Here is a 24,041-nt window from a genome sequence, read left to right on the forward strand (position 1 = left end):
AGATGAGAGAACACGTGCAGAGAACTAAAGAGAAAGGGGAGGAAAGGAAAGAGAGAGAGAGAGAAAGAGAGAGAGAGAAAGAGAGAGAGAGGAGCGGGATGGAGGGAGAGAAGGGTAAAGCAGAGCAGGTGTGGAGAGAGCGTAAGGAAGACAGAAAGAGGAGAGAAGAGAGGAGAGAGGGGAGCTGAAAGGGCATGAAGACGAAGAAGAGTAAAGAGAGAAAAAGAAACATGAGAAGGATGGAGTGATGTAGAGAGAGAGAGAGAGAGAAGAGAGAGACGAAAGACGAGAGAGAGAGAAAACACACCAGCACAGAGAGAGAAGAGAGAGAGAAGAGAAGAGAGAGAAGAGAAGAGGAGAGAAGAGAAGCGAGAGAGAAAACACACCAGCACAGAGAGAGAGAGAGAAAGAGAGAGAGAGAGAAGAGAGAGAAAACACACCAGCACAGAGAGAGAGAGAGAAAGAGAGAGAGAGAGAAGAGAGAGAAAACACACCAGCACAGAGACGAAAGAGAAGAGAGAGACGAAAGACAAGAGAGAGAGAAACACACCAGCACAGAGAGAAAGAGAGAGAGAAAAAAGAGGAGATGAGAGAACACGTGCAGAGAACTAAAGAGAAAGGGGAGGAAAGGAAAGAGAGAAGAGAGATGAGAGAGAGAGAGAGAAAGAGAGAGAGAGAAAGAGAGAGAGAGAGGAGCGGGATGGAGGGAGAGAAGGGTAAAGCAGAGCAGGTGTAGAGAGAGCGTAAGGAAGACAGAAAGAGGAGAGAAGAGAGGAGAGAGGGGAGCTGAAAGAGCATGAAGACGAAGAAGAGTAAAGAGAGAAAGAAAGAAACATGAGAAGGATGGAGAGATGTAGAGAGAGAGAGAGAGAGAGAGAGAGATGGAGGACTGGTGGAGAGGTTTTCCGCGTGATCAGTTTTTATGGTTTATGTGGAACACGTGCAGTAAAAGTCCAGTCCTCGGTGCGAGCGCCGCGGACGCCATGTTGGGGACCTCCTAAACCTAAAGTTACGAGACCGAAGACGACGAGGTTTACGAAGGACGTTTGAAAGTGAAGTTTAACCGTCGAAAAAGAAAAGGAGAGACGAGTTTGAACACGAGAACTTCAGACGTGTCAAGACGAACAGACGAGATTCAAGACAGAAGAAAGTCTCCTGAAATTGAACTCGTGTTTTAATAATAATGCAGATAAATAAAAAAAAAAAAACAGATCTGGACTAAAGAAAAGAGAAAGAGGAGAGAAGGAGGGAGAGAAGAAAGGGGTGATGAGTGAGAGGAAGAGAGAGGGAGGAGGCGAAAGAGGTAGAGAGAGAAGAGAGAAAGGGGGATGGAGGAGAGAGAGACAGGGCAGAGAGAGAAAAAGGGCAGGAGAGAGAGAGATAAAGAGAGAAGAGAGGGAGAGGAAAGGGAGGATGAGAAAGAGGGAGAGAGGAAAGGGGGATGAGTGAGAGGGAGCGAGAGAGGGAGGAGGTAAAAGAGGTACAGAGAGAAGAAGGAAGGGGGAGGGAAAAGAGAGGAAGAGGGCGGGAGAGAGAGAGAGAAAGGGTAGAGAGAGAAAGACGGAGGGAGAGAGAGAATGGGCAGAGAGAAAAAGGGTGGAAGAGAGAGGTAAAGAGAGAAAGAGGGCAGGAGAGAGAGAGAGAGAAGGAGGGAGAGGAAAGGGAGGATGAGAAAGAGGGAGCAAGAGAGGGAGGAGGTGAAAGAGGTAGAGAGAGAAGAAGGAAGAGGGAGGGAGAGAGAGAGAGAGAGGGCAGAAAGCGAAAAAGGGTGAGAGAGAGAGGTAAAGAGAGAAAGAGGGCGGGACAGAGAGAGAGAGAGAAGGAGGGAGAGGAAAGGGAGGATGAGAAAGAGGGAGCGAGAGAGAGGGAGAGAGGAAAGGGGTGATGAGTGAGAGGAAGAGAGGAGAGAAGGGGGATGGAGGAGAGAGAGAGACAGGGCAGAGAGAGAAAAAGAGCAGGAGAGAGAGATAAAAAGAGAAAGAGGGTGGGGGAGAGAGAGAGAGAGAAGAGGGAGAGGAAAGGGAGGATGAGAAAGAGGGAGAGAGGAAAGGGGGAATGAGTGAGAAGGAGCGAGAGAAGGAGGAGGTGAAAGAGGTAGAGAGAGAAGAAGGGGGAGGGAGGGAGAGAGAGAGAGAGAGAGAGGGCAGAAAGCGAAAAAGGGTGAGAGAGAGAGGTAAAGAGAGGAAGAGGGCAGGAGAGAGAGAGAGAAAGGGTAGAGAGAGAAAGACGGAGGGAGAGAGAGAATGGGCAGAGAGAAAAAGGGTGGAAGAGAGAGGTAAAGAGAGAAAGAGGGCAGGAGAGAGCGAGAGAGAGGGAGGGAGAGAGGAAAGGGGTGATGAGTGAGAGGGAGAGAGAGGGAGGAGGTGAAAGAGGTAGAAAGAGAAGAGAGAAGGGGGATGGAGGAGAGAGAGAGAGAGAGGGCAGAAAGCAAAAAAGGGCGAGAGAGAGAAAGAGGTAAAGAGAGGAAGAGGGCAGGAGAGAGAGAGAGAAAGGGTAGAGAGAGAAAGACGGAGGGAGAGAGAGAATGGGCAGAGAGAAAAAGGGTGGAAGAGAGAGGTAAAGAGAGAAAGAGGGCGGGAGAGAGAGAGAGAGAAGGAGGGAGAGGAAAGGGAGGATGAGAAAGAGGGAGCGAGAGAGGGAGGAGGTGAAAGAGGTACAGAGAGAAGAAGGAAGGGGGAGGGAGGGAGAGAGAGAGAGAGAGAGAGGGCAGAAAGTGAAAAAGGGCAAGAGAGAGAGGTAAAAAGGGGAAGAGGGCAGGAGAGAGAGAAAGGGTAGAGAGAGAAAGATGGAGGGAGAGAGAGAATGGGCAGAGAGAAAAAGGGTGGGAGAGAGAGGTAAAGAGAGAGAGAGAGAGAGAGAGGAGGGAGGATGGATGGATGGAAGGGAGGATGAGAAAGAGGGAGCGAGAGAGGGAGAGGGTGAACTGGGTGAATGAGGTAGAGAGAGAAACGGAGAGGGTGGGGGGGAGAGAAAAAAGAGGGAGGGAGAGAGGAAGAGAGGAAGGGGAGACGAGTGAGAGGGAGAGAGAGAGGGAGGAGGTGAAAGAGAGAGAGACAGAAAGAGAGCAAGAGAGAGAAGGAGAGAGAAAGAGGGAGGGTTGTGTTTTGTTTCATTCACACGTTGGAGTAACTCTTTATTATCAGTCTGTTTACATCTCCAAAGCTCAAAATGCTCTGTTCCACCTTGTGATGTCATGAAGTGGTAGTTTTCAAGTTAGCAGCTCCTTTTACCTTAAGATCTGTACCAATTGGCAATTCCAGGTCTAAAATTATCTAAATAATTCTAGTGAAGGTGTGTAGTGTTTAAAAACACTGTGGAGCACTTCCTGTATCACCACATGACATCACAAGGTGGAGCAGAGTGTTTTCAGTTTGAGAGAAGAACTCAGCCTAAATCTGCAGGGTTTGTGTGTTAAACATGTGTGAATGAAACAAAAGTTGGAATAGTGGGTTACACCTGCCTAAGTCTGAGTTTAGACCTGGTTAAAACCTGGTTTAGTTCTGGACTGGTTTAAACCTGGATTAAACATTGATTAGTTTGAGATTAGACCTGGTTTAGTTCAAGAATAGACCTGGTTTAGTCTGAGATTAGACCTGGTTTAGTCTGAGAATAGACCTGGTTTAGTCTGAGATTAGACCTGGTTTAGTCCTGGTTTACTCCGAGATTAGACCTGGTTTAGTTCAAGAATAGACCTGGTTTAGTCCGAGATTAGACTTGGTTTATTCCGAGATTAGTCCTGGTTTAGTCTGAGATTAGACCTGGTTTAGTCCGAGAATAGACCTGGTTTAGTCCTGGTTTAGTCTGAGATTAGACCTGGTTTAGTCTGAGATTAGACCTGGTTTAGTCTGAGAATAGACCTGGTTTAGTCTGAGATTAGACCTGGTTTAGTCCTGGTTTACTCCGAGATTAGACCTGGTTTAGTTCGAGAATAGACCTGGTTTAGTCCGAGATTAGACTTGGTTTATTCCGAGATTAGTCCTGGTTGAATTGAGATTAGATGGTTTAGTCCGAGATTAGACCTGGTTTAGTCTGAGATTAGACCTGGTTTAGTCTGAGATTAGACCTGGTTTAGTCTGAGATTAGACCTGGTTTAGTCTGAGAATAGACCTGGTTTAGTCTGAGATTAGACCTGGTTTAGTCCGAGAATAGACCTGGTTTAGTCCTGGTTTAGTCTGAGATTAGACCTGGTTTAGTCCTGGTTTAGTCTGAGATTAGACCTGGTTTAGACCTGGTTTAGTAGATTAGACCTGATTTAGACCTGGTTTAGTCTGAGATTAGACCTGGTTTAGTCCGGTTTAGTCCAAGATTAGACCTGGTTTAGTCCGGTTTAGTCCAAGATTAGACCTGGTTTAGTCCGGTTTAGTCCAAGATTAGACCTGGTTTAGTCCTGGATTAGACCTGGTTTAGTCCTGGTTTATTTAGAGAATAGACCTGGTTTAGTCCTGGTTTAGTCTGAGATTAGACCTGGTTTAGTCCTGGTTTAGTCTGAGATTAGACCTGGTTTAGTTCTGGATTCGTTCTGGTTTAGACCTACTAGTTATGATATTATAACCCACAGTCCTGGTCCAGACAGTCCAGTCCTCTTTAGTCTTTATATGAACACCTCTTTACATAATTCTCGTTTAAATCCTTCTTAATTTGCACTTTTTTTCTGTTTGGTGTGAAGCGTTGACTCTATTTCTGTATCGTGACTTACATCTCCCAGACGTAAGCAGGTTCCCAGACTGTGAATGACGTCCTCCGCCAGATCCGAGTGGTCCGAATCCCAAACCAAACCGATGGACACGATCTCCGGAGAATTCATGAGGACCCGCCTGATCCGCAGCACCTCTCCACAGTTACTCTGCAATGGACAAAACAGGAAGTACAGATCAGGCGGGATCAAACTGATTTATTCATGTTACGGTGCGCAGAGAGGTAAAACCAGCAACGACAACAACAAAAACACAAAAACTATTCAGCTGTTTTGACACAACCGCTGTATTTGAGCAACAATAAGTGCACGATTAGCATGCTAGTTGTTCTTCGCATTACTGTGAAGGTAAAACTCGAAAATGGAAACAGGAAGTACAAATCAGGCGGGATCAAACAGTTTTATCAATGTTATGATTAAAAAACAAAAACAAAATAAAACACAATATCTGTTTGTAGTTCTTTTTTTTTTTTTTTTTGGTTCGATAATCAGGAAGTAGACTGTTAGTATGCTAGTTGTTGTGAGCATTACTATGAAGGTAAAACTCTGAAATGGAAAAAAACAGGGAGTACAAATCAGGTGTGATCGAATAGCATTATTAATGTTATAATGTGTGAGGAGAGATAAACTAAATAAAACAATAAAATAAAAAATATATAATAATAAAAATAATAATTAATAAATAAAATTTAAAAAAATATATAAAAAAGACAAAAAGTATTCAGCTGTTTTGGACACACGTGGTGTATTTAAGCAAAATTTGTTTTATCTTAATACAGATTTTTTTGTATTTCTTATTTTTGTCTGATAATCAGGAAGTGCACTGTTAGAATGCTAGTTGTTGGTAGCCTTACTGTGAAGATAAAACTCTAAAATGGAAACACATGAAGTATAAAATCAGATGTGATGAAACGTGCAAAGGTAAAAATAAATAAATAAATAAATAATATAATAATAATAAATACAATACTAATAAAAAAATCTAAAAAAAAAAAAAAATTGACACAATTGGTGTATTTAAGCAAAATTTGAGAAATAAAAATTAAAAATTTAAAAAATTTAAAAACCAAAAAAATCCCAAACTATTTTGACACAATTTTATTTAAGCAAAATTTATCTTACCCCATTACAGATTCTTTATTTTTTTATTTTTGTCTGATAACTAAGGAAGTGCACTGTTAGAATGCTAGTTGTTGGTAGCCTTACTGTGAAGCTAAAACTCTAAAATAGAAACACAGGAAGTACAAATTAGGCCTGATGAAACAGTTTCATAATTGTTAGGATGCGTGAGAAGATGTGCAGAGAGGTAAAAAAAAAATAAAAATAAATTAAATTAAAAATAAAACCCACAAATACAAACACAAAAAAGCAGTTTTGACACAACTGGTGTATTTAAGCAAAATTAGTCTTACTCCACTACAGATGTATTGTACAAGCAGCTTTTGCGATGTAATATTTGTATCTAATTAATTTTTTTGGGGGGGGGGTCTAATAATCAGGAAGTGCACTGTTAGCATTCTAGTTGTTGTTAGCATTACTTGGAAGGTAAAACTCAAATGGAGAAAAAAAACAGGAAGTACAAATCAGGTGTGATGAAACGAGTTTCTTAATGTTATGATGTGTGAGGAGATGTGCAGAGAGGTAAAAAATAAAATAAATTAAAAAAAAACACAAAAAGTCTTGAGCAGTTTGTCCCTGATGTTCACAGAAGAGACAGAACACGCATAAATCTGCAAACACCTTCAGTTTATGAATATTCATGAAAACCAAAAGGAAGGAAAAACAAAATATTCTTCAAGTTCAGGTTTGAGGACGTCAATGTGATGTTTTTTGAATAATTAAACTTTATACATCCTGAGCATCCTACCGTACTTTTCGGATGTTAAGTCGCAGTGTTTTTCATAGTTTGGGTTTCCTGTGACTTATACTCCGGTGCGATTTATATATTAAAATGTTCACAGTGACAGCGGCAAAAGGGCGCTCTAGTCTTGTGTGTCAGTATCTGCTCCTGTACCACTGTCACTTGGCTCTACTGCGCATGTCTCCTGCAGAAAGAGTCTTTGTCCTGTCTGTATCATGTCAGTCGATCGCACCATTACTTCTGCACCACATTTAAACAAACTTATAAAGACACTGAGAAGACTGAACACAAATGTCCCCAAAAAGAAAATCTTATTTTGCAGATTACAAATTGCAAGTAGTGAAATCTGCAGCTGAAAACAGTAATCGAGCAGCAGAAAGAAAGTATGAAGTCAGTGAGAAACTTGTGACACCGGGAGGATGCATCATGAAACTTTCCTGGAAGTCACTGGATGAATCAACAAAGTCTGGACTTCAGTGACACCGAAACCATCCTGTCGGGATTCAGAAAGGCCGGAATAATTCTAAATGGAACTGATGCTGAGTCTGACGACAGCGACACAGAAGAGGAAGCGGCGCTCTGTTTACCTCCGGAGGTCGTGGAGTTGCTCAGAAGTGACACCGAGGATGAAGAATTGAACAGATTTAGTGATTTGGAGTGAGATGGAGAGTTTGGTAAACTTGTTCTGTTCTGTTGTTTATGTTATAGTTTATCTGAAGAACTGTTCATATGTGACGTTAACAGTCTGTTGTTCTCTGTTCTATTGTTTTTACTAGAACTTGACTTTCAAAATAAAATGTCGGTCTCTGATTTCATAAAATAAATTTCCCCAAAAAGTGCAACTGAAATATGTTTTTTTCTTCTTCATTACACATTTTTGGCTGGTGCAACTTATACTCCGGAGCGACTTATAATCTGAAAAATACAATACTTATTCACCACGTTGGGTTTTTGAGCGCTTTTCTCAAATTACTGAGACAACTAGCATGCAAACACACTTATACTAATTATCAGACAATAAAGTGCTTGATAATTACAGGCAGACAGCGCACAGCAGACTTACTGTGACCTCAAGAGTCGCTCATACTAAAGATCTGAACTAGGCAAAGACACATTTTGCGCAAATCTATAGCAATAAATCAGGTTTAATGTAATTTCACTGCAGCGCTAATAAAAGCAGTTAGAAGATAAAACTCCCTTCAGGCGTCAGAAAAGGTGATCGAGGTTTAGAAAATGTCAGATACGATGATCAAAAACATTACAGTGAGCAAAGGAGGGAACATGTAGAAATGAAGAACCAGGATGTAAAGATTTAAAGCAGTGGAAATGATCAAATGAAGAGAGAGAGAGAGAGAGAGACGGAGGAGGAGGAGGAGGAGTGGGTCCCAGGAGGCGAGTGTGCAGTTCAGTGTGAGATCAGGCCTTTCTTTGACCCAACATAGAAAGAGAAAGAAAAAAAGAAAGAAAGAGAAGGGGGGAAAGGGAAAGAGAGAACGAGAGAGAGAAAGGTAGAGAGAGAAAGAGAAGGGAGTGAGAGAGGGAGGGGCTGAAAGAGGTAGAGAGAGAAAGGGCGAGGGAGGGGGAGAGAGAAAGAGGGAAGGAGGAAGCAAGAGAGAGAAAGAGGGTGAAAGAGGGAGGGAGCAAGAAAGGGAGGGCTGAAAGAGGTAGAGAGAGAAAAAGGACGGACGAGACAGAGAGGGAGAGAGAGAGAAAAGGGAGAGGGAGGAAAAGAGGAAGGGAGAAGAGAGAGAGAGAGAGAGAGAAAAGGGAGAGCAAGAGGGAGAGAGGTGAGGGAGAGAGAGAAAGAGGGAAGGCGAAGAGAGAGAGAGAAAAGGGAGAGCGAGAGAGAGCTGGGAGAGAGAGAGAGAAAGAGGGAGGGAGAAGAGAGAGAAGGGAGAGTGAGAGAGAAAGAGAGGGAGAGGGAGGGGGGGAGAAAGAAAGAGGGGGTGATAGAGAGAAAGAGGGAGGGAGAGAGAGAGAGACAGAGAGGGGGAGAAGAGAGAGAAGGGAGAGAGAGAGGAGAGAGAGAGGGAGAGGAAGAGGGGGCGATAGAGAGAAAGAGGGAGGTAGAGAGAGAGAAAAGGGAGAGAACGAAAGGGAGGATGAGTGAGAGGAAGAGAGAGAGGGAGGGGGTGAAAGAGGTAGAGATAGAAAGAGGGAGGGAGAGAGAGAAAAGAGAGACAGAGAGGGGGAGAGTAAGAGAGAGAAAAGGGGTGATGAGAGGCAGCGAGAGAGGGGAGAGGAAGAGAGAGAGAGGGTTGTGTTTTGTTTCATTCATACATGTTGGAATAATCCTTTATTTTTAGTCTGTCTACATCTCCAAAGCTCAAAATGCTCTGTTCCACCTTGTGATGTCATGAAGTGGTAGTTTTCAAGTGAACAGCTCCTTTTATTTTTAATTAATTAATTAATCATTGCATTTATGTAGCGCCTTTCAAGACACTCAAAGACACTTTACAGTTCATTATTTTATCCACACTCAGTGGTGGTAAACTACTATTGTAGCCACAGCCGCCCTGGGACAGACTGACCAAAGTGAGGATGCACACACCACTTATACTTGGCAAAGTGGATGAAGTGTCTTGCCTAAGGACACAACAACAGTTTTTGTGACAGGCGCCCCCCTGTGGCAGGTGGTGTTCTCACTGTCTCCCATCCCAGTTCTGCTTTATCCAAATTATTGGTTTATTGAAATCTGTGTATCATTCATTCATTCATTTTTCAATATAAAACAAAAATAAGAAAACTTAAAAATAACTGTTTTCTTCATTATTTGTCTCCAAAACCCAATATGAAAACATTCATTTTTTCATTTTTTTGATTTTGTGTTTAAATCAATAATGGAAAAAACGTCCTTTTCCTGTTTCCGTGACTTAAACTGAGATGCCGGACCTCTGTGTTGCATACGAACTGAACCAGGACTAAACCGTTTTCAGTCCTAGTCTGGTCCCAGTCTCAGTCCTCGTCTGATCCTGGTCTGGTCCTGGTCTCTGGTCCCGGTCTGAGTCCCGGTCCTATTCCCAGTCTCAGTCCTGGTCTCAGTTCTGGTCTGGTCCCAGTCTCAGTCCCAGTCCTGTTCCCGGTCTCAGTCCTGGTCTGGTCCCGGTCTAAGTCCTGGTCTCAGTCCCGGTCTGGTTCCGGTCTGGTCGGACCTGGTTCAGTCCTGGTTCAGTCCGTATGCAGTGCAAAAGTCTGGCATCACAGTTTAAGTCATGTAAACGGGAAAAGTCCGTTATCCTTTTTTTTTCCATGATTCATTTAAACGCAAAATCAAAAACTGAAAAATGAATCATTATCTGTTTTTTCAATTTGGTTTTGGAGACAAATAATGAAGAAAATAGTTGCTTTTTCATTTTCTTTTTTTTTTGGTTTAATTTTGAAAAATGAATGAACGAATTTATTGAGCTCACAAGTTGGAACAGAGTGTTTTAAAGAGTCTAAATCCGCAGAATTTGTATTAAAATGTGTGAATGAAACAAAAACAAGAGTAATACGGGCTCTTTTAAAACTGCTAAAACCAAGTACACAAAAAACTAAAACTGGTCTTTGAAGAACACTTTGCTCAGTTGTTGCGGTGGATCCTGTTTTTCAGCGTCGAGGCGTCAGGAGCTCCTCTGCCAGATCCCAGGAAACACAAAACAAACTACAAACACACAGTATCGATTAGCCGGGCCCTCTGCTCTCCCTCCGCGCCGTCTCCACACCACAAGCATCCTTCATCGGCCAAAACCAAAACACGGCTCACATTCGGTTCGCAATATTAATAGGGATATCGCTCCGTTTTATTTATGCATAGATCTCTATTCTCCCTCTCTCCCCCGAGCCACTGCAGACCTGGTTACATAATCGCGCCGCCGCTGCTGGTCAGATGACACTTTCTGGCTTTGCAGATGGTGATCGAGGTGTTTTGTTTTCTTCAGATGTAAAAAAAAAAGAAAAATGAAATCACTTTAGGAGATTGTTCCGGCTCCAAACTGTAGCTCAGATCTGTACAGCAATGCCTCGGAGAGACGACGGGAGAAAAGGACGATAACGACGCAGGATTAATCACATCAAAACTCAATCTCGTCTTTAAAAAATGCAATTGATGCTTTACAGCACAGGTGTCAAACATACGGCCCGGGGGCTGGATCCGGCCCTCCAAGACCTTTAATCTGGCCCTCGGCTGATTTTCTACTAAAATATTGTAATTAAATTTTCTATTAAAATATTGTTAATTTTCTGCGGTGCTTAGCAGAGCAGCGTCTCCAGCGTCTCTGTACGTGGCCCCTCCCACCAGAGCAGCACAAATGAAGACTTGTCTCTTTCCAAACGCTCTTAAAGGACGATAGTTTTGACTGTTGACCGTGACACCCTCATCAGAAAAATGTCAAAAATGAGAAAAGTGGAGCCGAGTGCAGGATTTTCCAAGAAAAACTTACTTACTCCTATTTGCATACAAGTTAATGTTAAAACATTGTGTTGAAATTGTATTTTTCTTAAAGTTTCAGGTTCTTCATAATATTATAATATTTTGTAAAAGAAAGAGTTCATCAATTAAAAAAGATTTCTGTAATAGATTTGCGTTTCTCTGCACAAATATTTGAACTTATTGCTATTTTTGAGGTGTATATTCCATGAGTTTTCTGATCCGGCCCCTTTAGGATCAAAGTAGGTTGGATATGGCCTCCAGACCAAAATGAGTTTGACACCCCTGGTTTACAGTGACGTTGTGCTGGGGGTGTTCTACGTGTATGTCTATTACAAGCCCTCAGGTTCCAAAATGGCCGACCATTCAAATCAATGGGTCGAGCTCAATGGCGCATGATCCCAGATGAGCCTAGCCCGACGAGGTTCTTCCGGTGGCTGTGGGCCGAGCATGTGCAGTAGTGCTCTTTTCTCCCGCGGGCACACGCGACTGCACACACAGAGCGCGGGCTCGTGTATCACGTGATCGCTTTGACCAATCAGAGCGAGAGGAGCTAGAGCGGAGTTAACGATTATAAAGCGTTTGTTAAGACAACTGAAGGATTTTGAGCAGAGACAAAGTGTATGATCTAAAAATAAGTAAAAATCGCCACAAAATCCGAATTTTTGAAAGTTGTAGGTCCCTTTCAGCCGAACACGAGCAGTTTATGATTACATTGTGCTCTATGAGAAAAATCTTCTCTTGGCCCATGGGATTTTTTCCGCTGTAAAACCAGTGAGTGTCACTACGTCAACTCGAGGCAGCTACAAGCAGCAATACTGTATCCAGTTATTTTAATAGATCCGTGGTCTATTAGCAGAGTGTTCAAAATGCACAGACAAAAATGGTTTAAGGTTGTGTTTTACGAAGAAGAAGCTGCAAAGTATCAATATTTAACTTTTCTGGTGCAGGGTCAGTCACTTGCTTCTCATCATAAAGATTAAGCTTTAAGTGGAAAGTCTCACAGTATGGCATTAAACTGATCTACGTCCAGGATGACAAACTACCATTACCTTATTTTTCGGACTATAGGTCGCACTTTTTTTCATGGTTTGGGTGTTTCCTGCGACTTATTCTCCTGTGCGACTTATTTATTAAAATGTTCACACTGACAGAGAGAGGGCGCTCTAGTCTTGTGTGTCTCCTGTTCCTCCTGTACCTCTGTCACTTGGCTCTTACTGCACATGTCTCCTGCAGAAAGAGCCTCTGTCCTGTCTGTATCATGTCAGTCGATCAAACCATTGCTTCTGTACCACTGAACAATTTAAACAAACTTATAAAGACGAGTGAGAAGACTGAACACAAATGCCCCAAAAAGAAACTTTTTGCAGATTACAGACTGAAACCAGCACAGAAAGAAAGTTTGGAGTGAGTGAGAAACTTGTGACACCGAGAGGGTGCAACATGAAACTTTCCTGAAGTCACTGGATGAATCGACAAAGCCTGGACTTCATTCACACTGAAACCATCCTGTCGGGATTCAGAAAGGCCGGAATAATTCTAACTGGAACTGATTCTGAGTCTGACGACAGCGACACAGAAGAGGAAGTGGCGCTCTGTTTACCTCTGGAGGTCGTGGAGTTGCTCAGAAGTGACACCGAGGATGAAGAATTGAATGGATTTAGTGATTTGGAGTGAGATGGAGAGTTTGTTAAACTTGTTCTGTTCTATTGTTTTTACTAGAACTTGACTTTCAAGATAAAATGTCGTTTCCTGGTCTCTGATTTTATAAAATAAATTTCCTCCAAAAATTGTGACTTAAAGTTTGGTGCGACTTATATATGTTTCTTTTCTTCTTCATAACACATTTTTGGCTGGTGTGACTTACACTCTTGAGCGACTTGTAGTCCGAAAAATACAGTACACATCAGATATGTGTAGAGGTCTTTTTCAGTAGAAATGCATGTTTTTCAAGATGATTTTGAGCAGTAAAACGCCTGTAATTTATTAAATGTGAGATACACTGCACACGTTTAATACCAAAAAATATATATATATACAGTATATGAAAGAAAAGTGAGCGCACCTTTACGTTCTTCTTCTAAAACTTCCCAATATGTTTTTGTCTTGTCAGATTATAAATCTCTGCAACAGCCTCTTCATCCTCTGCAGTTCAATCGCTCACACTTTCAACGTTCATACTTGAAGGCCCAAGGACACAGTAACATATGCACAGACGGGCCGGTTGATGGTTTACGGCTTCACAACCTCACAGGAGAAGTAAAAATTTCTACATATTAAACTGGAAAAACATTGAAGCCCCCTCAACAAAACAATGGGTTAAGGAAATTTCAGAATGTGTCGGCCTTGAAAGATTGACATTTATAGCAAAGGGAAAACGAAAAGACTTTGTGAAATTATGGGAACCTTATTTAAATATTATATCCAAAAAGTGGAAGTGATGTATGTGTAGGTATATGTGTATATATATATATATATATAGAATAATATTGTTATTGTTGTTGTCCAGCATTGACAGTGATGATGATAGCAGTAACAAAAACAGATTTTTATTTATTGTCATAGATGTTGTTGTTGTTATTGTTGTAGTTATTACAATTTTATTTTAGTATTATTATTTACCTATCTCATTTTATTGTTTATTAATTATTATTATTTATTTATTTTTATTTTAGTATTATTACTTTTTATATATATTATCTATATCCATTTAATAATTCATGTTTCTTTACTAACTTTTAATTAATATATTTCTATTTATTTTTATTTATCTATTTATTTATATTTAATATTGTTGTGTGTGTATATATATATATACATATATTTATTTATATTTTATTTTATTCGTTTTAAGTACATATGGTCACCAAATATAAATCAAAGACTCACCTGGGATTGATGGATTGTATTGTGCAAGTATTGCATAGTGAATGTGTGAATGTGTATGAGTGTGTGAGTGTGGAATTAGTTATTTGTTATTATTATTATCATTATTTTTATTGTATTTTATTTACTCATTTTATTATTATTATTATTATTATTATTTTTTGGTTATATGTTGACCTGTGTTAACCTGGTCAGTTGTTCAGATGGAATTTTTATTGTCTGAAAATTAATAAAAAATACTTTGAAAAAAAAAAATAAAATTCTACATATGACGCAACAATCCAAGCAAAAATGCAAACGGCAGAGAAGACGACTAAGGATTAATGAAGCAAAACACAACTCCAGGTAAGTATCTGAGGAGGTAATGACATTCAAACACGACTTAAAGCTCACAAGAGTCAAATTTGCGTCATGTGTGTCCTTTAATTTTTAGTTAACCACCAGTACATTCACATCTACTGCGTCTCTCTGCTCAGCTTTTTCCTCTCAGTCCAAATAACACCCGACTGTTTGAACAGAAGCCGCGCTGGTCTGTGCCTCGATCTGATGCAAGATAAACACTAACCCAAACCCGGCACCACCCAAAGGACCCGGCGCAATCTGGGCGCCTCCGAACGAGCCAACGGTCTGAACGCGCGGAGGTGACTGAGAGACGGGAAGGCGGGGGGACAGCTGCCGGAGCGAGCCCACAGAGGAGCTTCTTTGTGCGGGCGTTTTGGCAGCGAGAAGTGGGCGCCCGGGGGCCAAGCTGGGAGCTATTCACAAGCAGGACTTTCCCATGTGGCCACGCAACAACAACAACAAAACGCGCCTCAATACCTGCCTGATTCTCCTTGGCGTTGTGTATTTTCGCACAAAAGCGGAGGATTCCTAAGGCTAACAGTATTATCAGCGACTTTTCAGCTAAGGTTTTATTCAAGGACTTCCAGGGACTTTGGAGTTAATAGACGACCAATGGAGTGAATAGAAAATGTGGACAATGGTATTGAATGGGGCAGTGTGCAGGATTTTCTCTGATTTTGCCACCAAAAGTTAAACTCCGGAAAGTCAATGAATGCTGTGAATTGTAAACAGCTTGTGTGCAGTTTTGGACCGAGGGAGATGGCAAAAAATTATCACATTCTAACACTTTTTATGTTACTAAAAACCAGAGGGAGGGAGTTGAAAGTCGTGACTTGGACTCGAGTCAAATTTGAGTCACTATTTTTAGGACTTGAGACTTGACTTAATAAAATAGACAAAGACTTGGGACTTGACTCGGACTTGAGCCCCGTGACTTGAGAAGACTTGATGCTGCTCCTAAAAATGTATGTTTTTAGAAAATACCATCTCTTTACAGTTGATACATACAGTGCTTAATTTTACAGAAAAAGTCAATTTGTTTGGATGAAACTGAAGTACTTTGATGTACTTTGGATGTAACTGAAGTACTGTGATATGGTATCCTTAAATGTACTACACTAATATACAGTACAATACAGTAAAACAGAGGGAACTACATAGAACAGAGATGTCAAATTCAGGCCCGGGGCCAAATTTGACCCGCGATATAATTATATTTGGCCCACGAGATCATATCAAATATGTATTAGAGCTGGCCTGTCGGGCTACTACAACTACTACAACTACTGCAACTACTACAACTACTACTACAACTACTGCAACTACTACAACTACTACAACACTACTACAACTACTACTACTACTACTACTACTACAACTACTACAACTACTACAACTACTACAACTACTAACTACTACTAACTACTACAACTACTACAACTACTACTACTACTACTACAACTACTGCAACTACTGCAACTACTACAACTACTACAACTACTACTAACTACTACTACTGCAACTACTACAACTACTACAACTACTGCAACTACTACAACTACTGCAACTAACTACTACTACTACTACTACAAACTACTACAACTACTACAACTACTACAACTACTACTACTACAACTACTACTGCAACTACTGCAACAACTACTACAACTACTACAACTACTGCAACTACTACAACTACTACTGCAACTACTACTACTACTACTACTACTACAACTACTACTACAACTACTACAACTACTACAACTACTACAACTACTGCTACTACTACTACTACTGCAACTACTACTACTAACTACTACAACACTACTACTACTGCACTACAACTACTACAACTACTGCAACTACTACAACTACTACAACTACTACTGCTACTACAACTACTACAACTACTACAACTACTACACTACTACTAACTACTACTTACACTACTACAACTACTACAACTACTACTGCTACTACTACTACTACAACTACTACAACTACTACTACTACAACTACTACAACTACTACAACTACTACAACTACTACTACTACTGCTACTACAACTACTACAACTACTACTGCTACTACAACTACTACAACTACTACAACTACTACTACTACAACTACTGCTACTACAACTACTACAACTACTACAACTACTACTGCTACTACAACTACTACTACTACAACTACTACAACTACTACAACTACTACAACTACTACTACTGCAACTACTACAACTACTACTACTACTACTACTACAACTACTACAACTACTACAACTACTACTGCTACTACAACTACTACAACTACTACTACTACAACTACTACAACTACTACAACTACTACAACTACTACAACTACTACAACTACTACAACTACAACTACTACAAACTACTACAACTACAACTACTACAACTACTACTACTACTACTGCTACTACAACTACTACTGCTACTACAACTACTACACTACTACAACTACTACTACACACTACTACACTACTACAACTACTACAACTACTACAACTACTGCAACTACTACTACTACTGAAACTACTACAACTACTACTACTACTACAACTACTGCAACTACTACAACTACTACAACTACTACTACTAACTACTGCAACTACTACAACTACTACAACTACTACTTACTACTACTACTACAACTACTACAACTACTACTGAAACTACTACTACAAACTACTACAACTACTACAACTACTAAAACAACAACAACTACTACTACTACTACTACTACAAGTACTACAACTACAACTACAACTACAGCTACTACTGCTACTACTTTAAACACTTGAGAGCACAGTTCTTGAGATGGACACAGGGGGTAACAGACCTTTTTTCACAATGTCCAGAAGTGCCATGATGTCGGGTAAACGTCACTTACGTTATTGCTTTTCTACGGCAAAATATCTGTGGAAATGCCTGGTGTATTCTCCCCCATCACCAAAACTTCATCCAACAAGGTCGACAAAGGAAATATTCTGTCCATGAAGAATTTATCCACAACTATCGAGGTAAGAAAGACGAAAACTTAAAAGCGAACGACGACGATACATTAGTGAACTACTCCTGAGCAAAACTAACATTATGGTCATGAATAAAACATAAGTAACTTGTGAACTCAGACTGATTCTACAATTAAAATTAAAAATGGATTTCATGATGTAGATATTTGCATAGACAGAGAGATTTGTGCAGTTTAAAGGTTGTATAGAGGATTTTCCAAGGAACGAGAAATCCAGCGACTGTTTGTCCTTTTTCAAATGTTGCGCATGCGTGAAACCACCCCCCCTCCCCTACAGCTCCTACGTAGAAACACCTCCTCCCTCCTCCTCCTTACGCCAGAAACAGGTTTGTTTACAGCCGGTGCTGCACATGACTTGTAAACAACTAACTACAGTGTTGGTTAGGCAAGACGGAGAAGTGAGGAGCGGGGGGAGGGGGTGCGCGGATATTTCGTGCGCGGACGAGAAGTGAGGAGCAGGGAGAAGAGCGGAGCAGGAGAGGAGAGGAGAGGAGAGAGGAGAGGAGAAGAGAAGAGAGGGAGCGGTGCGTGGAGATTCCGTGAGGAGCAGGGAGAAGAGCGGGCAGAGAGAGGGGCGCGGAGATTCCGTGCGAATGAACTAGCTACTACTACAACACGCAGCAGCAAGCGGACTCTTTCTTTGCCTTGAAAATTAAGTTTTCAGACATAGGATATCGCTTTCGTGTCCTGAAAAACGTTTGTCTAGCTCTTGGAAATAAAGTACGTTTTCATAATAAGCAGAAGTTTCCTGTCCAGGAGTAATTTGTGGACCAGTGCGTCAGTCTTTAGACCCTGCGTCTGCTTCAGTCGCGCCATCACTGGAATGAATCTTCAAGAATCACCTTAGTTTGGTTTCGCTGCTTTTCCCCTTGTCTTCTTCTTTCAGCGACCTCAAAAACGGACTTTGTTTTGCGGCGAACTGCTCCTGGATTCTTGTCGCCATTGCAATAAACTTTGTGCGAACTGCGAGGAAGATATAGGTCAAAAAAAGCCGCTAAGAACTGTTGCGTTGGTGGAGTAAACAGCGTCTGTGCGTCTTGCGTCTGTGGACTGCGTGACAGTCGTACGTAAACCACGTACCGGCGGCGCGCAGGCAAGTCAGTTACGCTAGAAACGTAGGGAGTTTGATTGACAGCCTGTCAGCTCACAGATAACGAGGCAGTGTCGTTATCTATTGGCAAATGTTTAGCCCCACCACGTCCAGAGTTGATGAATTTTTATTCTCTTTTTTTTTGGTCATCATAATTACAAGGCTACTGCACCTCTATAATCTATCATTGACAATTTGAAACAAAAAAAAAACAAAAAAAATCCTCCATACAACCTTTAAATGTTCGACATGTAATCTGTGAACACCTGTAACATTTGTGAAAAAGCTCTACTCCAGGCAGTTCCTGAGGTGGACACAGAGAGGAGGTACTTACGGGGCAGTTCCTGAGGTCTCCCATGTTGCTGGCGTTTCGGAGCAGTTCTCCAAACATGTCCGGAGTGGGTTTGTCTCGGCACTCCAGCATCCTCACCGCCTGGTTACTGCGACACAGAGAGAACGACGGGAAATATATCAGTGAAAATACAACAAAACAATACAGACAAAAGGGACTGTGGAGCTGTAGAAATGAAGTAAATATATATAAATAATAAATAAGTAAGTAGTCAATGTGAGTATCTGCAGAAGGATGATGAATTAGGGCCACTGCCATAGTGATTAACAATTTAAAATGGTTGGAGAAACGTGTTATAAAAGTAACGAATTACTGTAATGCGCTTGCTTTTTGCTGTAACGCAGTAATGTTCGGCATTAGAGGGACAAACATGTTCATATTTTACTCGGTACAAATGTGAGTAAACCAGTAGTCCTGGTTCAGTCCTGGTTCAGTCCTGGTTCAGTCCTGGTTCAGACCTGATTTAGTCCTCGGTTCAGTCCTGGTTTAGACCTGGTTTATCCTGGTTCAGTCCTGGTTTAGTCCTGGTTTAGTCCTGGTTTAGTCCTGGTTCAGTCGAGGTTCAGTCGAGGTTCAGCTTTGGTTTAATCCTAGTTTAGTCCTGGTTCAACTTTGGTTCAGTCCTGGTTCAGTCCTGCTTCAGTCCCGGTTCAGTCCTGGTTCACACCTGATTTAGTCCTCGGTTCAGTCCTCATTTCAGTCCTCAGTTCAGTCCTGGTTTAGACCTGGTTTAGTCCTGGTTCAGTCCTGGTTTAGTCCTGGTTTAGTCCTCAGGTTCAGTCCTGGTTCAGTCCTTTCAGTCCTGTTTAATCCTGGTTTAGTCCTGGTTCAGTCCTGGTTCAGTCCTGGTTTAGTCCTGGTTTAGTCCTGGTTTAGTCCTGGTTCAGTCCTGGTTCAGTCCTGGTTCAGTCCTGGTTTAGTCTGGTTTCCTGGTTTAGTCCTGGTTCAGTCCTGGTTTAGTCCTGGTTCAGTCCTGGTTTAGTCCTGATTTAGTCCTGATTTAGTCCTGGTTCAGTCCTGAGGTTCAGCTTTGGTTTAATCCTAGTTTAGTCCTGGTTCAACTTTGGTTTAGTCGTTGTTCAGTCCTGGTTGAGTCTTGGTTCAGTCCTGGTTCAGTCCTGATTTAGTCCTGGTTTAGTCCTGGTTTAGTCCTGGTTCAGTCGAGGTTCAGCTTTGGTTTAATCCTAGTTTAGTCCTGGTTCAACTTTGGTTTAGTTCTGGGTTCAGTCCTGGTTCAGTCCTGGTTTAGTCCTGCTTCAGTCCTGGTTTAGTCCTGCTTCAGTCCTGGTTTAGTCCTGGTTTAGTCCTGGTTTAGTCCTGGTTTAGTCCTGGTTTAGTCCTGGTTTAGTCCTAGCTCAGTCCATATACACATTACAGTTTTGAAGTAACTTGCCCAACACTGATTATCAGTTATACATTAAAGATACACTATGCAACTTTTCTGGAAGAACCTACAAAACCAACTCATCTCCATGGAAATGTCTAAATGTTCCACAGTAGAGCATTAAGCTTCTATCTTTACGGAGAAGCGTCGAAATGGAGCGAGAACAACATCTGCAGTTGAATAAATGCAAGAGGCAAAAATAAGCAAAATAATCTCCTTAGTGACGATCAGAAAGTTACACAGTACATCTTTAAAACGTAAAACACACATTGCGAAAAACTGGGCCAAAATTTAAGATATAAACACTTAAATCTATCAGAAAATGACTTAAGAATAGTGAAATTATCTGTCCATGTGGCAAGATAAAATAAATAAACCAACCTCTAGACTAGAATTAAGCATCTCAGAACTAGTAAGTCAATAATAAATCTGAAAATAAAAGTGATAAAAGCTGAAAAATCTTGGCCAGATCAGAGAAATTTGCATCACAAGCTTTAATGTTATTTGAAAATTGCATGGTACGGTTTATTTATTCGCATGCAAGAAAGCGTAATGGTCAAATTGTCTGTAATATTTGGCGTATTGTCCCATTAAAAAATAATTTAACCCTAAAATAAACACGTCTTCTTCAAACCGAGCATGTATTTTTAATTAAATCAGTTAAATCTGTTCCAGCACGGAGTCTCTGGTTCACTGCGTTTCTGAACCCGCTTTAATTATGCATCGTCCTTTTCCATTTGGGGGTAGATTAAATGAAACTTTGAAATTAGGAAAATGCTCCCGACATAGATAATGAATGGAGAGAGTGAATAAGAGGGAGTCCCCGAACCCCACGCTGCTGCTGCCAATACTCGCTTTAACTTTAGCAGTGTCCTTGAGTATCTGACTCTATTTAGAATAATTATGAACTTTGACCTCTGGAGTGGTGCCCGCCAAAAGAAAAGCCCCCCCCCAGCCCCAAGCCGCCTGGGAGCACCTTCACTTAAATGGGGGGAGATTAATAGTGACGCGCAGGGGAAACAACGCTACAGTGAATCTATTTAAATCAATGATGAGGAAAATAAAAGACGAGAATCATACAGAGACATTCACTTTGTATGTTTTATAATGATTTGGCTTGTATAACATAAAGACTAGAGATACAGCAGACCCTCTCAGTAGGTATTTTTTATATATTTATTAGGGATGGGCATGATTAGTCGATTAATCGATAATTGATCATTAAAAATTTCATCGATTACGTTCATTTAAAATGGAAAATGGTAAATGGTCACATTTTTCTATAGCGCTTTTCCACCTTCAAGGCTCTCAAAGCGCTTTACAACAAGGAACCACTCACCCATTCACACACCAGTGTACACAGACACTGTGGGCAAGGTGGGTTAAGTGTCTTGCCCAAGGACACAATGGCAGCATTCATCTGTGGGAGCTGGAATCACACCAGCCAACCTGTGGGTCAGTGGATCTGACCGCTCAACCTGTGATGTTTATGTTGAGAGCTGGAATCAAACCGCCAACCTTCAGATCAGTGGGCGAATGCTCAGCCAACTGAGCTACTGCCGCCCCACATTTAATCGACAAACCGAATGTAGGTTGCTGTGCGTAGCCTGACCAAACAGGGGTCTGTACATGTATCTCTCTGCACTTAGAAGGAGACACAAACAGTCGGTCAGTCTGCAACGTAACGTAAAGTGCAAATGCGAACGATGTGCAACGATGACTTGTACAAGAAATTCCACGCTTTCCGTTCCAGCCGGGACAAGTGTGAGTCCATGTGCACAGTGAACAAAGCAGCACATATGTTTCGGTGTCCAGTGGGAAAAAGTTTTGCCAGGTGAGAGTCGCGCAATGTCGATGACGAGTCCCCACCTCCCTCCCCCCGTACGGTGTCCTGGTTTTGACAAACGCAAATATGGTCACACTAACCTGTATTCACCTGAGTCATGTTGCATCAGCGACACAAGAGCTGTAGTTTTATCTTCGCTGAGTTTATGCAAATTTGCGATGCGGTTTTAAGTTTCGTTTCTGTGAGAGTTGCGCAAAACTGAATTAAACACATTATAATGTCAAACGGGCTGATGTGGCTCTAGAGTCGTTACGGTTTATATGTCGTAAAGTTGAATTTATTTATGCAGATTAGTAGTGCAGATAGTAAAAATAATGATTAATCGATAATCGATCGTTAATTCTTCCAACGATCGATTGAGAAAATTTCATAGAATGCCCATCCCTAATATTTAGAGAGATTAAAGGTGCATTGTGTAGCTTTTCTGGTGTGGAGTCCCCAAGGAGATGCTATGAGTTTGCCTGGGATGCTCCACAGTATTAGCGGCTCCCGGTTTCACTTCTTCGAAACCTGACCTCGCAGCATTAAGATTCGTTCGCAGGTAGTCGGCAGTAGGTGGGTACTTTTTATCATTTAACCAATCGCTGCTGTTTGGTCGTGACGTATGTAAAGCACCAAATCCCGTAGGAAGAAGTGCAATAATGTCTTTCCCCTTGATAAAATTCACCAAACATTCTCTTTGTTCCGGCTTTAAATCCTCGATCTCGGGAATCGGTGCAACACAGAATGTCTGTCTTCGTCTACATTCATCTCGACGCTTTGTTTACTGTTGTGCTGTTCCACAAAAGGGACCCAGACAGACGCTTGAGTTTGACGTCATGGCTTCACAGCTCACAGCTGATTGGTCGGTGCGCGGTCTACAACTTTTGAGGTTCTTGCAAACTGTTTAGTGTATTTTGATTCCTGACCTAGTCGCTGGAGAGAAATTAAATTGAGCGAAGGCACTAGGTGGCACCAGACTGACCCATTGCTTTGTCAAAAAATATTTCTGATTTTTCTTACATTTTTATCTTACATGATTCCATTTGTCCTGGTTCATATATTTGATGCCTTTTTGTAAATGACATCGCCTCTCCGCTGATCTGGCCTATAACTTGGTCTAATCTGGCATCACTTGTTTGTTTACATGAAACAGATAACTGATCGTTATACTGTGGAACATTAGAGGCAAATCAATAACATCTCCATGGTTACACAGTGCACTTTTAAAGATCCTATACTACACAAAAATGTAATTACCACATGACATCGCAAGGTTGAACAGAGTTTGAGAGAAGAACTCAGCCTAAATGTGCAGGGTTTGCGTATTAAACATGTGTGAATGAAACAAAACACAACTCCAGGTCTGTTTGTGATGACGAAACAATATTATTAAACAACATAGCTCAGAAAAATAGCATAATCTGGGCCCTTTTTAAGTAAACAAAACCGAGCTGATGATCTTACTGACTTTGTGCTACATACTGTATATCTACCCCTTTAACATGACAATCTAAAACAAACGCACATAAAATAATCCTACAAATGGACACAGGAAGTGACGCCAGGACCGCATGTACTGAGCTGAAGTTAAAAGTCAAATGTGTTTTCTGTCCCCTAATACATAACTGGATGAGTATTGACAATCTGTAATCAATACCAGATCTATAAACATTCATACAAACAACAACTCAGCCTTATGTAACAGATAACCTTATGTCCTGTCAATCATTATATCATCTTTGCACTGTTTTTCCTTATGACCTCTTGGCTTTATATTACCACATTTCCATATTTTTTTAACTTGTACATACATATATTTATAATTATGCTTCATTTAATTGTTTCAAAGTCTGGGTCGAGACTCTCAGGTGGGTTGCAAGAGATTTTTTTTTTTTTTGAGTCGCCTTGTCACAATCTGCATGTAGATCTAAAATATACAGTTCTGATCCATAACCTTGTCATTCTGGATGAACATTTCATCAGAATCTCCTGTGCTTATTCCTTTCACTACTACATATATGTGTGAATTTGGATTTTCTGCGCTCACAAAAATGAAAACAAAGCACAGAAACAGACTGAGTGCTGCGTCTGATCTGCTGTTGATCTCTCCTGCTGCCTGGAACGTGCTACAAAAACACAG

General features: G+C 41.2%; 1 protein-coding gene across 1 annotated transcript in view; it reads right to left on the reverse strand.

The window, feature by feature from the left end:
• The window catches only part of usp54b (ubiquitin specific peptidase 54b), a 180,581-nt gene that overhangs the window by 95,741 nt on the left and 60,799 nt on the right, over window positions 1-24,041 (reverse strand). The window contains exons 7-8 of the mRNA XM_055149922.1: window positions 18,672-18,777; window positions 4,697-4,843 (exon numbers count right to left, since the gene is read on the reverse strand). Coding sequence (XP_055005897.1) covers window positions 4,697-4,843; window positions 18,672-18,777 — 253 coding nt within the window. The remainder of the gene's footprint in view (window positions 1-4,696; window positions 4,844-18,671; window positions 18,778-24,041) is intronic.

The sequence above is a fragment of the Boleophthalmus pectinirostris genome, unplaced genomic scaffold, assembly GCF_026225935.1.
Source record: "Boleophthalmus pectinirostris isolate CB_2022bp ecotype Guang Dong unplaced genomic scaffold, ASM2622593v1 HiC_scaffold_14, whole genome shotgun sequence".
NCBI lineage: Eukaryota > Metazoa > Chordata > Actinopteri > Gobiiformes > Gobiidae > Boleophthalmus > Boleophthalmus pectinirostris.